This window comes from Rhagoletis zephyria, unplaced genomic scaffold (assembly GCF_001687245.7).
Source record: "Rhagoletis zephyria isolate East Lansing unplaced genomic scaffold, Rhagoletis_zephyria_1.1 Rzeph_scaffold_00424, whole genome shotgun sequence".
NCBI classification, from domain to species: domain Eukaryota; kingdom Metazoa; phylum Arthropoda; class Insecta; order Diptera; family Tephritidae; genus Rhagoletis; species Rhagoletis zephyria.
Genome location: NW_016157508.1, coordinates 13,741 through 30,415, shown reverse-complemented (window position 1 = coordinate 30,415; position 16,675 = coordinate 13,741). Strand labels below are relative to the sequence as shown.

At 41.0% G+C, this 16,675-nt stretch overlaps 1 protein-coding gene across 1 annotated transcript; it reads left to right on the top strand.

Moving 5' to 3' along the window:
- The first annotated feature begins 14,366 nt into the window (after window positions 1-14,366).
- On the top strand, window positions 14,367-14,849 carry LOC108359624 (uncharacterized). The gene has a single exon (XM_017611558.1). The coding sequence runs from the start codon at window positions 14,367-14,369 to the stop codon at window positions 14,847-14,849; it is 483 nt and encodes a 160-aa protein (XP_017467047.1).
- The last annotated feature ends 1,826 nt before the right edge of the window (window positions 14,850-16,675 follow it).

Sequence of the window (16,675 nt, the reverse complement as noted above, 5' to 3'; positions counted from 1 at the left end):
GTCGGCAAATTATCTGAGTGGTCGACACTCGTTGGCAATGTTTAGAGACAAATCGAGCAACCATAGCAAAATAAAACAGGGGGTTCCACACGGTGGTGTCCTTTCCCCGCTACTGTTCAACTTTTACATTTCAAAGCACCCTCAACCACCAGAGGGAGTCTCGATTGTCTCTTACGCCGATGATTGCTCGATCATGTCGACTAGGAATGGAATTGATGACCTGTGTTCGGGTATCTTTCCGATCTTTCTCGCTTCTTCGCTGCAAAGTGTCTAGCCCTCTCCCCTACGAAATCCTCTGCGACCTTGTTCACCACCTGGACGAAGGAGATCAGGCTGCCGCTGGGAATTCACGTCGATGATACACCAATTCCGACGGTGAATAACCCCAAAATGCTCGGAGTAACATTCGACAGCCTGCTCTCCTTCTCTGCGCACGCAATCGCTATTGTCAACAGAGTACTGAGCCGAAACATGGTCCTCAAGTCGCTAGCCGGCAGTACTTGGGGCAAAGATAAAGAAACGTTGCTGGCAACATACAAGGCATTAGGCCGGCCGGTTTTAAACTACGCAGCACCAGTGTGGTCGCCGGGGACTAGTAGGACGCAGTGGATGAAGCTACAGACAACACAGAACACCGCATTCAGGACAGCGACTGGATGCCTCCTGATGTCATAGGAGCATAACATAATGCTCTACAAGCAGTTTCTGGTTGTGGTCACCCAAACAGACAGCTGCTCGGAGAAGCCCTCACCTTGAAACGTCAAGACGCATCTATACGAACTGACGGACGAAGTCCAGAGGTTCATTAAGCAGCCTCTGGACCCGTCAGCATAGCGACAGGCCCTGAACGGTATTCACAGGGAGTCAGTCTCGAGTTATGTAGACTCTAGACCTGTGAATGCCGTTCACGCCACACAAACACCGGACATTGACGTGACGGAGCTCCATCTGCCTCGGGAGACAAGAACAACAATAGCCCAATCTCGCTCTGGCTACTGCAGCAGGTTAAACTCATACCTGAGTAGACTAAATGCGGATGTGCCAAATGAGTGTCCGACATGCGGAGAGACCCCTCACGAATCGAAACATCTCTTCGCAACCCTAACGGCTTTGTCCCAGTGGACCGACCCTGTAGAGGCTGCACGCTTCTTAAGCTGCCGTTAGTGGAACTCGACGACAACGACTGAGATATCAACCGATCTGGGCGGGGTTGTGTAGCCGCTACAACAACAACAACATCTCCCAGAATGAATTAAAATTTTATTTTCCAGCATTTGCATCAAACAAAGACATTTACGGTAATTTTTTAAACAAAAGTACGGCGGAAATGATTCCCATAACAATCTGGGTGGCCTTTAACAGAAAGCATTCCCGTCCTTCGTCTTACATATACCAGTATACTCCTTACCATTCATCTTAGTTTTCGTATTAGTGGTGCGCCGCTGCTCCATTTTTGCACTATTTACCAGGGACATGAACCGGTTTTAAACCGAACCGGAAAACCGCTTTTTTCTATTAATTAACTCAACCATTAACCGAACCGAAATTTTCCACAAATGTTTGATTCGAACCGAAAACCAAACCACTTTCCAACGACAGAAGAAATACGTTTATGATAAAATTTTGGAAAACGGGCGTGGCACCGCCCACTTATGATCTCTCTTATATGTATCTCGGTAACCGANAATGCCGTTCACGCCACACAAACACCGGACATTGACGTGACGGAGCTCCATCTGCCTCGGGAGACAAGAACAACAATAGCCCAATCTCGCTCTGGCTACTGCAGCAGGTTAAACTCATACCTGAGTAGACTAAATGCGGATGTGCCAAATGAGTGTCCGACATGCGGAGAGACCCCTCACGAATCGAAACATCTCTTCGCAACCCTAACGGCTTTGTCCCAGTGGACCGACCCTGTAGAGGCTGCACGCTTCTTAAGCTGCCGTTAGTGGAACTCGACGACAACGACTGAGATATCAACCGATCTGGGCGGGGTTGTGTAGCCGCTACAACAACAACAACATCTCCCAGAATGAATTAAAATTTTATTTTCCAGCATTTGCATCAAACAAAGACATTTACGGTAATTTTTTAAACAAAAGTACGGCGGAAATGATTCCCATAACAATCTGGGTGGCCTTTAACAGAAAGCATTCCCGTCCTTCGTCTTACATATACCAGTATACTCCTTACCATTCATCTTAGTTTTCGTATTAGTGGTGCGCCGCTGCTCCATTTTTGCACTATTTACCAGGGACATGAACCGGTTTTAAACCGAACCGGAAAACCGCTTTTTTCTATTAATTAACTCAACCATTAACCGAACCGAAATTTTCCACAAATGTTTGATTCGAACCGAAAACCAAACCACTTTCCAACGACAGAAGAAATACGTTTATGATAAAATTTTGGAAAACGGGCGTGGCACCGCCCACTTATGATCTCTCTTATATGTATCTCGGTAACCGATCTATCAATTTATACCAAACTCGGTATGGCTATTGTGCTTGCCAAATAAAAACAAAACGTTGATAATTATTGAAATCAGACTAAAATTGAGGCCGCTTTTCATATAGCGGTAAATTTCAGAAATGCTTGCAGCTTCAATATTTCGAAATTTAAGGACGCTAAATTATTGAAAATTGATACACCCCGCTTACCATGTTGCGGTGGCTTTCGGAAAGGTGAAAATCATATATTTAATACTTGCGCGGGGTATTTAATGTTCGGCCCGCCCGAACTTAGACTTTATTACTTGTTTGTTTTTCGAATCGTTGAACCGAACCGAAACCCCGGTTCAAAGACCGAAAACACCGTCTTGACGAGCCAATCCAAAAGTACAAAAACGGTTCGAACCGCTGAACCGAACCGACAAAATTTTTCTTCCGGTTCTCGTCTCTGCTATTTACTGGTTTTTATGTATTTATTTGATATTTTTCACACCAATTACGAACACAGACTATAATTCAATATATCAAGAGTTTTAGCTGGTCTTGGAATTGTTTAAAAATGCAAAACCTCATTTCCATTGTTAAATTTTTTGTAGCAAAAAAAGTTCAGTTAGGGCTTTTTGCTTTCACTAATTTTCATTCGTTCAGTTAGGGCTTTTTAAAGAGTGGTATAGCTTCGCTATATTTTGAGTTACACTTCAAAATTTTTCAGGGAAGATGATTCCCCTTCTTGGGAATGCAAAAACTCAAATTTCGAAAAAAAATGTCAGTAAGGGCGTTTCTACATTTCATCAACGATATTTAAACTCAAAACTTTACAGGTACTTTTCTNGTCAGTAAGGGCGTTTCTACATTTCATCAACGATATTTAAACTCAAAACTACAGGTACTTTTCACGAGCTTTTGGTTTTTTGACTTATTACAGGTTTGAAGTAAATGAGGGTTAATTCGCCATAATGTTTGTGGGATAATTTTTAAACAATTTTCGTTGAAAGAACGAAATTTTTTATGTAATATTTAAATTTTTTGTTTACTTAAAAAGTTTTTATTTAACACGTCGATTCTATTTGATATTCCCGATATTTACTCAGTACCAGTCAAAAAGTATCGAGTTCTCGATACTACTCACTACTTATGAAAAGTATCGATATTCCATACTCGGTACTCACTATCACTAATGATGTGGTCCCTTGTCGAGGAGTCCGAGCAGACTCCGAGGTGAATCCGTCCGTTGCAAGCATTGCACTTGACTGAGGTGGAGTTGTGGTTTAGTCGTCTCTGGCATACATAGCTGGTGTATGTTTCTGGCCTAGGGGTTGACTCGATGCCAGCCCTGAGCAGATGCGTAAGAATACGTGAAATATGTAGCCCTATGGACGAACAACGTCCGAGATATTTCACCGACCTAAACGGAGTTAGATCGCCGACACAAAAGCCCTTGGTCGGGTAAAACTCGAGTCATTCTGGTACGTATAACCGGCTGCCGTGGGAATGGTTGAAGCTCCGTCACTGCTACAGGTGGTGATTGGGATCCGATCACGGCATTCATAGGCGGTAGGCGGTTCATTCGTGGTAGGCGGTGACCGACTACCTATGAATGTCGTTGATCGCTCGTCGGTACGTCATCGGGTCCAGTGGTTGGTCTATGTATGTCTTGACCGCGTCCTTGTATACAAATACGTGCCCGGGCGGAGGCTCCTGCTCTAGCAAAGGTCTGTTGAGGTGTTCACTTCTAAGGCATCCCACTAGAAACTGCTTACAGAGCATTCTGTTGTGCTCCCTTACAGAACGAAAATTTATAGATTGGCCGCTGTGGTGTAGTGGTCAGCAGTGCCCGCTTCCACTCCGCAGGGCCTGGGTTCAAGCCCTGGTCAAAGCAACATCGCAAAACTATGTTGAAAAAAAGGTTTTTACTTAACACCGTTCGCCCCTCGGCAGGCAATGACAAACCTCAGAGTGTATTTCTGCCATGAAAACCAGTTTCTTATAAAAATATCATCGCCGTTCGGAGTCAGCGTAAAACTGTAGGTACCTCCTCTTTGTGTGAACACATCAAGGCGCACGACACAAGTTAGAGGATAAGCTCGCCCAAACACTAACATATGTGTAAGCGCCAATCCATTATTATTATTACTAGTAATAATACCCAAAAATCGGGGTGCTCGTGGTCTAAAAATCTGGATATTTCTTTATTCTAAAAACCACATGCATTGCTTTTGGTATTTAACTTGAACTTTGGTATATTGCCAAGATCATACTCTACTCAATATGTATACAAATTATTTTTTTTATTGCGAACTCCACAATAATTTTCAATTGGCTACGTTTGAATACAGACGGAAGTGTTGATTCGTTGAACTATTGATTTATATGGGGTAGTGAAATTCGTTACCCTTGTGAATCACATGTTTTAAGTCCATTAACTAACCCTTTATATATAGATATTGGTATTGCGGCATCCAAACCATTATATTGTAGTTCTTTAACTATTAAGCGAGACTATAAACCAACCCTTCATATATACATAAATACATATTTATGTCGGGGACTAACATCACAACTGCTCTAACTTTTAGTATCACGTTATGACGTGCAACTCCCCTACTCCACTTGCTCCTGTGGATATTCATAAACGACAGTAGATATCGACGCTATAGTAAAAAATTTTTCCTCCGGACGACAAATGAGAGATGTTGAGTGAATAAGACGTGTTTGTTCGGTGCTCATAAGTTTGTCTCGCTTTTTGCTCTAACACAAAGTTTAAATTTCCAAATAATTGGTGCTACACCTGTGTATCAGTGCACGTGTTTGCTACGAGTGATCCTACAGCGCTGACATCTTTAATCATACATTAAATTTTTTGGATATAATAATATCCGCTACACGCAAGAACCCAACACGCAAAATCGCATCTCCCCCGAAAACACCGCAGGCGCCCTCGACAGCCATGGTAGACAGAGTTGAGCACAAAATTGAAGAGCAGAGAGTGCCCATTATTGAAGAGTTGTCGTCAGTAATGAAGAGCTCGGAAGAAAGGGTAATATTGCGGAAAAGTGGTGAATTGGCTGCTGAAACGGCAAATCTAAAGCAATCCATAGCGGCTATACAACAAAGAGTGGCTGCAGTTGAGAACTCGTGTGCTGAAGTTTTGGCTTTGCGCAGTGAAATTGTTGCTGTTCGGAATCAACTAATCGATCTAGAAAGCAGCGCCATCGCCACTGACTTAATTATTAACGGCATCCCACTAGCTGTCAAGGAGAGTCTCCCTGATGTTTTCACTAGAATTTGCCGTGCAGTTCAACACACCTAAGCACCTCAGTTAAATGATTAACTATGTCTACCGGGAGAATACATATTATGCATTTAACTCTTGTTTACGCCCACATCTTAGAATATAGTAGATTAGAATATAAGTTAAGACCAATTTGTAATTTACTAAACTCTTATTATCTGACCTATCTTATTTCTCTTGCTATCTCATATTTGTCTTCACACTGCCAATTTGAAGTGCATGTTTGTATTAGGGCTGAGAACTTCATCCGAATTTTTCTACTATCCGGATAAACCGAATATTCGAATATCCGGATACCTAAATGAAAAATCCGGTTACTCTGGAAGCTAAGATAATATTCGACTATCCGAATATCCGGATTTTTCGTTATCAAAACGATACTTTCATTTCCCAATACCTGGCGCTCATAAATGTGTAGTAACAAGTTTTCTATTTCTACGCACAAAATTGTTTGTATAAATTTTAAAATTTTCAAAATTCTACTTTGTAATTTCAAAGGCTTCTACAAACGAATTAAAAAGTTCAACAAACAAATATATGCGAATAGAAAACTTGCTACTTCATATGCATGAGCGCCTGGAATTGGGAAATTAAAGTATCGTTTTGTAAAAATGAAAAATTAAATAAAATTGACCGCGAGAGTTTTTTCATGGCTTTAAAATATCATGGACGGAATAATGAAAGCTGTTACGATACTTTTGGTCGTGGTGAATGCTTTACCAAATTGCAGCATTTCTAAAATTGATGACAAGAATAGTGCCATTTGTTTATATTGTGACAAAACGATACAAAACAAAAGGTCAACTTCAAGTCCGTCAAGAGCTAATTCACTCTATCGTGTGCATAATTGAATTCACGAATATTATTAATCAGTTTTTTGATTTTTTTGGATATATGAAAATACGAATATTAACCGGATCTTCGTAAATCCGGATATCCGACTACTTGCACAAGCGAATATTAACCGGATATCCATACTATCCGGATTTTATTCGTGTCAACGGAAAATCCGCGTGGATATCCGGATATTCGAATGTGCGGATAGTCCCAGCCCTAGTTTGTATGTATGTCTTAGGGCTTTAAATAATTCATCTGTTGGCTCTAACAATTTCAATCTAAACATATTGTTGAAACTGGTGAGTAATTATTACCCCGGATTTCAGGTCTGCCATCTCAACGCGAGAAGTTTGAATCAATCCAAGCTTAACTACTTGAATTACTGAGACGTGGTTTCAAAATGACGTCAATGACAATATATACAACTTACGTGACTTTTGCGTTGTGCGTCATCAGGGTAAGCGTGGTGGTGGTGTAACGATATATTACAAGAATACACTGCTGAGCAAAATAATATATAAGTCAGATGATAATGATCCAGTTGAGTTTTTGATGGTTGAATTTTACAATAATTTCCAACGGTGCCTTGTGATATGCATATATAACCCTAATAAGTCATACGATTTAAGTAACCCATTTCTAAATATTTATAAATACAGTGCAATTTATGAACACATACTATTGTGTGGCGACTTGAATATAGATTTGCTTGTGGAAAATGACCGTACCAAAAATTTTTTGGTTAATATGTCAAGTGCTGGATTAAATGTTATAAACAAGCTTCCTACTCGTTTTGGACCCCATTCTAAGCCTAGTTTACTGGACTTATTCTGCGTTTCGGACGTAAACAGCGTGCTACACTTTGAGCAACTTTCTCTTAGTGGTGTGAGCGATCATGATTTAACTTTTCTTAGCTATAATTTAGTGGTAAGACCCATTATAAATAGTTCGCCCGAGTACCTGTATACAAGAAACTAACGGAATCAATGTCGAAGACCTAGCTAATCAAGCTTCAGCCCTTCCTTGGAACGACTGTTGGTTTTTTGCCGATATTAACGAAAAAGTTGAACATTTTTCCAATTAAGTCAATTATCTTTTTGATAAATATATTCCACTTAGGAAAATTAAAGTTAATAGAAACAGGCAACCATGGTTCACTAAGAGGGTACTTGAGGCGATGAGAGCTCCAAACAAAAGCTATCTTTTCTGGAGAAAAAACGCGAATGAAGAAAATTGGGTGGCATATAAACGTGAGTCCAAAAGATGTTATTTTCAAAACAAACTTAATACTAGTCTTCCTCCGAAAGTTCTGTGGAATAATTTAAAATAGCTTGGAGTCAAATTTAATTTGAAATCTGAGTGTATGATCGATGTTGAAGCCAACAATTAAATTACCTGCGGAGAATATTTTTGTGCCCAACGTAAATATTTCGTATGATTTTAGCCGCAGATTTAACTTACCTAATATTATCGAATCTGAAATAATACCCTGCATTCTTTCAATTAAATCAAATGCTGTCGGCGAGGACAAAATAAGCTTAAGTATGATAAGGCTCGTTCTTGCTTACATTATATCACCCTTAACGCATATTACAAATTTTTCGCTAACTTCACTTAGTTCCTGATGCCTGGAAAGTGGCTAATATTATACCTGCTGCGAAAAAAAGTAATGCCTCACAACCCTGTAACTTCCGGCCAATCAGCATTTTACCGTCTTTATCAAAGATTTTCGAAAAAGTATTACTGAATCAAACGATGAAGTACCTGACCTTTTATCTGAAAATCAATCGGGATATCGCAGGGGACATAGCTGTTCAACCGCTATGCTCACAGTCATGGAGGACGTTCGACCTTCCTTCGATAAAGGCCACCTAACAATCCTCACCTTAATGGATTTTTCGAAAGCTTTTGACACTGTCGGCCGCTGTGGTGTAGTGGTAAGCAGTGCGCGCTTTCACTCATCAGCACATGGGTTCAAGCCCTGGCCAAAGCAACATCGCAAAAAAATATAGAAAAAAGGGTTTTTCTCAACAGCGGTCGTCCCTCGGCAGGCAATTGCAAACCTCCGAGTGTATTTCTGCCACTCTGAAGCTCGGCCAAACACTAACATATGTGTAAGCGCAAATCTATTTTTATATTATTTTTTTGACACTGTTTTCTATTGAAATCTCATTCGAAAGCTTGACACGTATTTCGGATTCAGCAATGATGCAGTGAAACTAATTGAAAGCTATTTGACTAATAGACATGAAAGGGTTGTTTCAAGGGTTACCCGCTCTAGCTTAACACCAGTAAAATCGGGTGTACCGCATTATTCAGTTTATGTATTAATGACTTAGAAAAATGCTGCAAAAATGTATCAATTCATCTTTATGCTGACGACGCTCAGATATACCTCTCTACCACTCTAGGCTTAACAGAAGACTTAGTCTTCCGAATAAATGAGGACTTACAAGTTATTTCTCTGTGGTCGAAAAATAGCAGGCTTATCCTCAATTCGTCCAAAACGCAGGCAATTACCCTATCTCATATCCCTACACTCTTGATATTGTTTCTCCAATCATGCTGAATGGGAGTGTTGTGAAGTATGCGAAGATTGTTAAAACACTTGGGTTTACACTGAATCAAAATCTAACGTGCATTGATCATGTTAACGCATCGCTGGCTATCGAAGATCGAAAGTGAAAGTTGCATTATGAGCAATGCAAGCGTGTCGAAATTTTCGTTGAGTATCGAATTTTCTGTCGAACAGAATTTCGCTTTCGTTGGTGTAGCGAAGTGTTAGAAAATTGTGAAAACTTTATGATTTTGCATTTGTTTTGTTGTTGTTGTAGCGGCTACAACAACCCCGCCCAGATCGGCTGATATCTCAGTCATTGTCGTCGAGTTCCACTAACGGCAGCCCCAAGAAGCGTGCAGCCTCTATGGGGTCAGTTGTTTTCTTACTTTTTGGCGGCTAGACACTAATTTGGAACATTTTTTATTAATTTGATGCCGTTCTAACGTCTGAATACTGAACACAAGCTCGAAAGGCTGGTTTTACTTGTGAAAGAAAATCCCAATACACTGTTGGCACGATCTCTGAGAACAAAATCATAGAGCTGTTTATAGTTTTAATATATTTTAAATAGATTCGGATCACAAAATTTCTTAAATATATTGTCATATCAAAATTTATTCGAAAGACTACACTTAAACTCTCTTAAACGTTTTTTGTTCCTGACCAGTTTTCTAAGCTCTCATCCTCTTACGAATCGTTCACCCAGAACTCCGCTGTACTCATTTTTACCACGTTTTTATAAACTCGCTTTCTTTTTTATTTCGTTTTTATTTGCAAAAATTAAAATAAATATGTATAAGCACACTATTTAGTTTGCCCGATTTGCAAATAAAGCTTTTCAGTGGTGAAAAATATACTATTGTGAACAACCTAAACGAGCGAAATTCACAATAGCGCTATTCTTCACCGAATGAGTTCCATAATACCAAATGAAAATTCATTCGCTCAGCACTTTCGACCACAGTCGAAGATCGAATGCAACCCATAATAGGGGCCTATATTCTTTGATCGTCGATTGACGTTTGCACAGTCAACTCGCACATGCAATCTTATCGTACCTTATTTTAAGTATTCAGTTACATCAAGAATGTTTTTTGTTAGAGCCGTACAGTTGTGGAATTCTTTGCCCAGAAAACTAAAATCGGAAACTAGTCCAAATCGCTTCAAATCGGCTGTGTATACTTTCTTCTCAAACTAAATCCTGTACCATCTTATTACACATTTTGCTTTCCCACTTTCTTCGACTGAAAAATATATGAAATGTCAAAAACTCGTTTAACAACTGATTAGTATACATATATTCTTTAAGCTACCAAAATTTTATTATGATGTAATTGTTTTCAAATGTGGCATTGTAAAAGACTATGTCTTATATGTGCATTTAAATAAATAAATTGAATTTATCAATTAACCGATTAATAACTATTTCATTATTATATACCGTACAGTGCTTATTTTTTGGACACGAAATTGATCGATCCTTCAAGTGGTCTTGATTAATTACACCAGGCTGAGGTTCAAATACCTAATCGACTCGCAAAATAATCTCTTAATTTTTGAGTCAGGCGAGAGTTCTCGCCCTTCTCTTACCCACAAAATAATTCTCTGAAACGCATATTTATCGAGAGTGTAAAATACTTTGCCGATCCCTCGGTTCGTCCGCCAGGATTTTTTCAGTTTTCCAGCATTTCAAAATTATACAAAATTAAAAATAAGGAAATAAAATTGTTCAAAATTGTTGTTGTTGGCAATTGAAAATGAGAGTGCGTGGAAACACTGATGCTTATGTGGCTGGCAACTCCAGCAGGGCATCAATGTTTTAATGAAAATAATGCAAGAAAAAAGACACAGATGGAGATTTATATTAATAACTACGTGCTAGGTGTTTATTGAAAGCGTGTGGTTTAGAATATTTTACAATATTACCTTTGGTGTGTGATGAAGGGTGGTGGCTGATAGGCGTCCTTGCTCGATAAAGTGAAAACTGGAATGACCGCGCTATTTGTTGACGGATTGAGCCGAACCCTCAAACAGCGAGCTGTGTTGAGGAAAAATTTGGCTAACTCGTTTTACTAATTGGCGGGAAAAATAATGCTATTTGGGTAATTCACAAGGTGTCGTATTTGTCGTGTTTGTCGTGAAGTCATGATATTTCATGACAGTTGTAAAAATGTTGTTATTGTTTTGTGAAGAAAAATAACACATGACGATACAACTCTGCAACCTATGTTTATTCGGTGTTATGTGAGGTTAAGTGCTGAGATATAATAAATAATCGTAACAGGTGTTCACAACCGTCGTGTTTTAACACAACTTTTGTTAGGAAAATATAACTTCACAACACCTTGTGAATTGCCCAATTATTTTTATGTTCATACATACGAATAGTGCGTATGTGAGGTTCAGTTTTACATCTTAAAATTGCTCAATGTAAAATAGAAAAATTTTTTCCGTGCAAATATGTTTGTATGTACATAATTCGAACGATTCTTAAATCTGAATTGTTTGTGCAAAGTTTCAAATCGAGCACCTAAGTTTGAGATGTAAATTGTCTCAGCAAGATTGTATATAGGTATATAGATTTATAATTAAAATAGAGCCATATTTGTCTCAGAAAAAAACATCGAAATAAACAATAAAAGATTTATGTATGGGTATATGTGTACAGAGGCAAAAGCAACATTTTTGTTTTGCAGATCTTTCGCTGTATCACATTCGCATGAACGTAGCAATGCTTTGCTCGATATGGAAGAAAACACTGACGAAAACGAATAAATGGAACATAACAATGCTCAAATCAAAATAAAGACCACAGCGCTGCAGCGATGTAGTTGTTGATAGTGTGTATGAATGTAGGAATATGCAACAACGTCGTGTATGTACACAGCCAAAGGGACCATTTTCTATGCAGATCTTCCAAACGTAGCAACAGAGAAAAAAGCGAATAAATGGAACAATTTTTCATTCTCTTAAGTCCCGCTGAGACGCTGCCTATCAAAATGAACGTAGCACTGCTTTGCTCAATGTAAAAATTTTAAAATCTTTCGACGCAAATATTTCGAAAATGGTTTAATGGATCTTAAATCTGCGACGTTTGTGCAAAGTTTCAGATCGAGCACTTTAATTTGATGTATAATTTGTCTCTGTGCGATTTGTAAATCGCTGGGAATAAGCGCCTTGTTAGCTAGGTAAACAGCGCTATGCTAGCTGAACAACACATTTTTGCGAATTTCTCGGAAACCAATGGAGCACCGAAATTAGCTTTGGTGGCGTTGAAGAACGCTTAAAAGAAACCTAATTCCTGCATATATTTCGAAAATTAAAGACAAAAACTTTAAATACTGGTCAGCTAGGTTAACGTTAAGCTAGCCGACCAACACATTTTTGCGAATTTCTTGTAAATCAATGGAGCACCGAAATTAGCTTTGGTGGCGTTGCAGAACTCCTAAAAGACACCTAAAATCGTACAGGAAGATACCAAGTGGGTTTTACAACTTTATTTTCATGAACATTAATAAATACACTGTGCACTTCTTAAATATATGTACTACGCAAACGGTTGGCTGGGAGGCAGGCACTCACGCGGCGACCGTCGACAACGAATTAAAAATTATGTTCACCACACCACACCACACCGCACCACACCGTGCAGTATCGTCTCATTGAAGCAGACATCGACCGCAGGGATACCATCCTAGAATATCAGGGTATTGCTATCCGGTCAGGCGATGTTGAGCTCGAAATATTTAACGTATACATACCCCCTGTCACCAGCTGCCCGGCAGGATATCACCCTGAAATAGGTGCGCTACTCAGAGGTGAAAACCGTATTGTAGTTGGTGACTTTAACGCGCAACACGATCTCTGGCACTCAAGCCTGTCAAATGATCGTAGGGGAATTCATCTGGCTGAGCAGATAGACGATTCGACATTCTGCACAATGAACGACGACGCACCCACCAGGATTATGGGCAGCTGCAGCAGCTCGCCAGATCTAACAATTGTCAGAGCTGGTCTGATAAACAGCGTATCATGGCGACCTATGCTGACTATAGCATCAGACCATCTGCCCATAGTCATCTTGATTTATAAACCTGCCCACTTTGCTTCCGTGGATCACCGGACTTATGTCAACTTTTCCAAAGCTGACTGGAAAGGCTTCACGGATGTTACTGAGGGCGCCTTCACTGCACTACCCATACCAACCGACGTTCATGTAGGTGAACGTAAGTTCCGCAGGGTTGTCACCGCTACCGCAGCTCGCTTCATCCCAGCAGGATGTATCAAGGATCCACGTCCGAATTTTCCTGCCGAAGCGGCTGTTCTAGCTGATGAGCGCGACAACCTTCGTCAGGCCGATCCCGGAAATTCCCGTACTAGGGATCTCAATTCGGAGATTCGGCAACTTGTGAACGTACATAAGCGGATGAAATGGGAAGAGCATCTGAAGACCTGCAACTTCGCCTCTGGTGTGAGCAAGCTTTGGTCAACCGTGAGGTCGTTGTCCAACCCGACGATGCGCGACGACAGAGTCGAGATAGACTTTGGTGACCACGCTTCGTCGGACCCGGAGAGATGCTCGAGCTATTTTAGCCGGCAGTTCATTCTGCATCCTCCGGTGGATAAAGCCAAACGTCGAGTGACCAGAAGGCTGCAAAAAATGCCAAAACCTAGTGCGCCCTTGTTTTCAGCAGCGTCACTTGAAGGATCGATCAATTTGTGTCCAAAAAATAGGCACTGTACGGTATATAATAATGAAATAGTTAATAATCGGTTGATTGATTAATCGAAAGCATTCGAATAATTCAATTAAATTCAATTTGTTTATTTAAATGCACATATAAGACATAGTCTTTTACAATGCCACATTTGAAAACAATTACATAATAATAAAATTTTGGTAGCTTAAAGAATATATGTGTAGGGACCAACCCTAACACTTGTCGCAGTAGTTAAGTGGCAACATCAAAAGCCGCGGTAGACGAACAGAGCTGTTTGAGATTCGTTTGTACTAACTGAAACCAACTTCATTCATTCAACGTGTTTGCTAGCGACGCTAACAGAATCAGCATTTTCCGTGTATATAAGCAACTTATATTTGTTTAAAATCTAAGTTAATAAAGACATATAGAAGTAATGATTCTATAACTGGTGGCCCCGCTAAGAACATAATATGGTGAACTAAGGTGAAGATAGGTAAGAAGACGCTATTACTTCTTTCCATATGGCACGGCTCTCCATCAAGCCGCCACCGTTCTGGAAGCCTGATCCACGCATGTGTTTCGCACAGGTGGAGGCGCAGTTTGTGCGAGCAGGGATTATGGCCGATGAGACGAAGTACTACACAATTGTAGCTGAAATTGATTCAGCAGTTCTCACTCACGCTACCGACATAATTTCATCACCACCTGTTAGTGGCAAGTACGACGCATTAAAGGAAAGACTGATTACTGAATTCGGCGAGTCGAACGAAAAAAGTCTCAAACGCTTATTTGAAGGTTGCGAATTGGGCGAGAAGAAACCTACTACTTTGCTTCGTGACATGAAAGACTTAGCAAGTCAGCGAGTCGATAAAGACGTTTTGAAATCATTGTGGCTGCGACGTTTGCCTGTACAAGTGCAGCAGATTTTATCAACACTCGAGGGCGATATCGAAGCTTTGGCTAAGAAAGCCGAATATCATGGAGATTGCAACGGCAAATGGTAACATAGAAGTCGTCGGTGTACCCAGCGAGGATTCATCACCTGCGTAGCTGCAATAACGGCAAGGTCAGGGAGGAACGGAACCGCAGCAATGCAGTTTCGGGTACAACGTCATCTACCAGTTCGCGCAGGACGACAACTCAACCAGCACACGACACTTGTTGGTATCACCGCTCTTTTGGTGAAAATGTAACACGATGCCGGCAGCCATGTGTTTTCGGTCAGAAACGTTCGGAAAACTAATCAGTCCTCCGTTCAAAGCGGCTCCTGCGGAGGCTGATAATAACTGCAGCCGCCTTTATGTCCGAGACAGGACATCTTCACTAAAGTTTCTTGTAGACACGGGTGCGGAGATATCAGTGGTACCCAAAAGTTGTAACGACAAGCGATCGAGGGCGCCTATGACGCTGGTAGCTGCAAACAACACGCTACGGTACTAAGCGTATGGTATAGACCGGGGTTTGCGGAAACAATTTTCGTGGTTATTTGTAATTGCTGACGTAGGGTACCCTATATGGGGTGCTGATTTTTTAAAACATTTCGAGATTCTGGTGGACATGAAGAGTAAGGCGATCATTGATAGAACAACGAGCGTCCGATCGATTTGCCAAATCATGAAACTTCCATATAGCATCATCTCATTAAGAGGGGTAAGTTTATTTCAGCAGATATTAGCGCAGTACCCCGACCGCAGCAACGATTCACTCCGGGCGGACAGAACATCGACGGCCGTTCGACATTTTATTGAGACGAGAGGTNTTAAAACATTTCGAGATTCTGGTGGACATGAAGAGTAAGGCGATCATTGATAGAACAACGAGCATCCGATCGATTTGCCAAATCATGAAACTTCCATATAGCATCATCTCATTAAGAGGGGTAAGTTTATTTCAGCAGATATTAGCACAGTACCCCGCCCGCAGCAACGATTCACTCCGGGCGGACAGAACATCGACGGCCGTTCGACATTTCATTGAGACGAGAGGTGCCCCTGTGGTACAAAAAGTGCGCCGACTCTCCCCCGAGAAGCTCGCAGTTGCAAAAGAGGAATTCGAGTATTTATTAGAACGAGGAATTTGCCAACGCCCGAAGAGCCAATGGGCTAGTCCCCTACATATGGTGCAAAAAGCGAATGGAAAGTGGCGGCCTTGCGGTGATTATTGGCGGTTGAATGCGAAGACCTTGTCAAACAATTATCCAGACCGCCATATTCAAGATTTCGGAGGGGACTTGTATGGAAAAACTATTTTTTCTGAATTGATTGTAAAAAGGCTTACCACCAAATCATTGTACACCCAGCAGACGTTCCGAAAACCGCCATCCTCACGCCGTTCGGCTTGTTCGAATTCAGGTATATGACGTTCGGACTTAGGAACGCAGCACAGACGTTCAAGCGTTTCATTGATGAAACAGTAATGGGATTGCCGTTCGCCTTCCCCTACCTCGATGATGTCCTCGTCGCCTCCACGTCACTGGAGGAGCACGCGACAGATCTCCGTCAGCTTTTTGATCGCTACCGAGAGAAGGGCTTAATTATCAACAGTGAGAAATGTCAACTCGGCCGGGAGGAGGTAGAGTTTCTGGGCCATCTGGTCTCATGCAAAGGCATTAAACCACTGCCTCAGGAAGTAAGGGGCATCATAGCATTGAAGAAACCGAAGGAAGTACATTACTACAGATCAGGCGCGTCAGTTCGAGAGTGCGCTGTTCAAACAACTAGCCAAGCTATTAGGCGTCAAACACATCCATACAACCAGCTACCACCCTTAAGCTAATGGGTTGGTGGAGAGATGGCATCGTGTGTTGAAAGCCTCCCTCAGATGTCACGCT

What these genes read in the sequence shown, in the direction of transcription:
- LOC108359624 (XM_017611558.1), top strand. Translation starts at nt 14,367, where the DNA reads ATGGCACGGCTCTCCATCAAGCCGCCACCGTTCTGGAAGCCTGATCCA.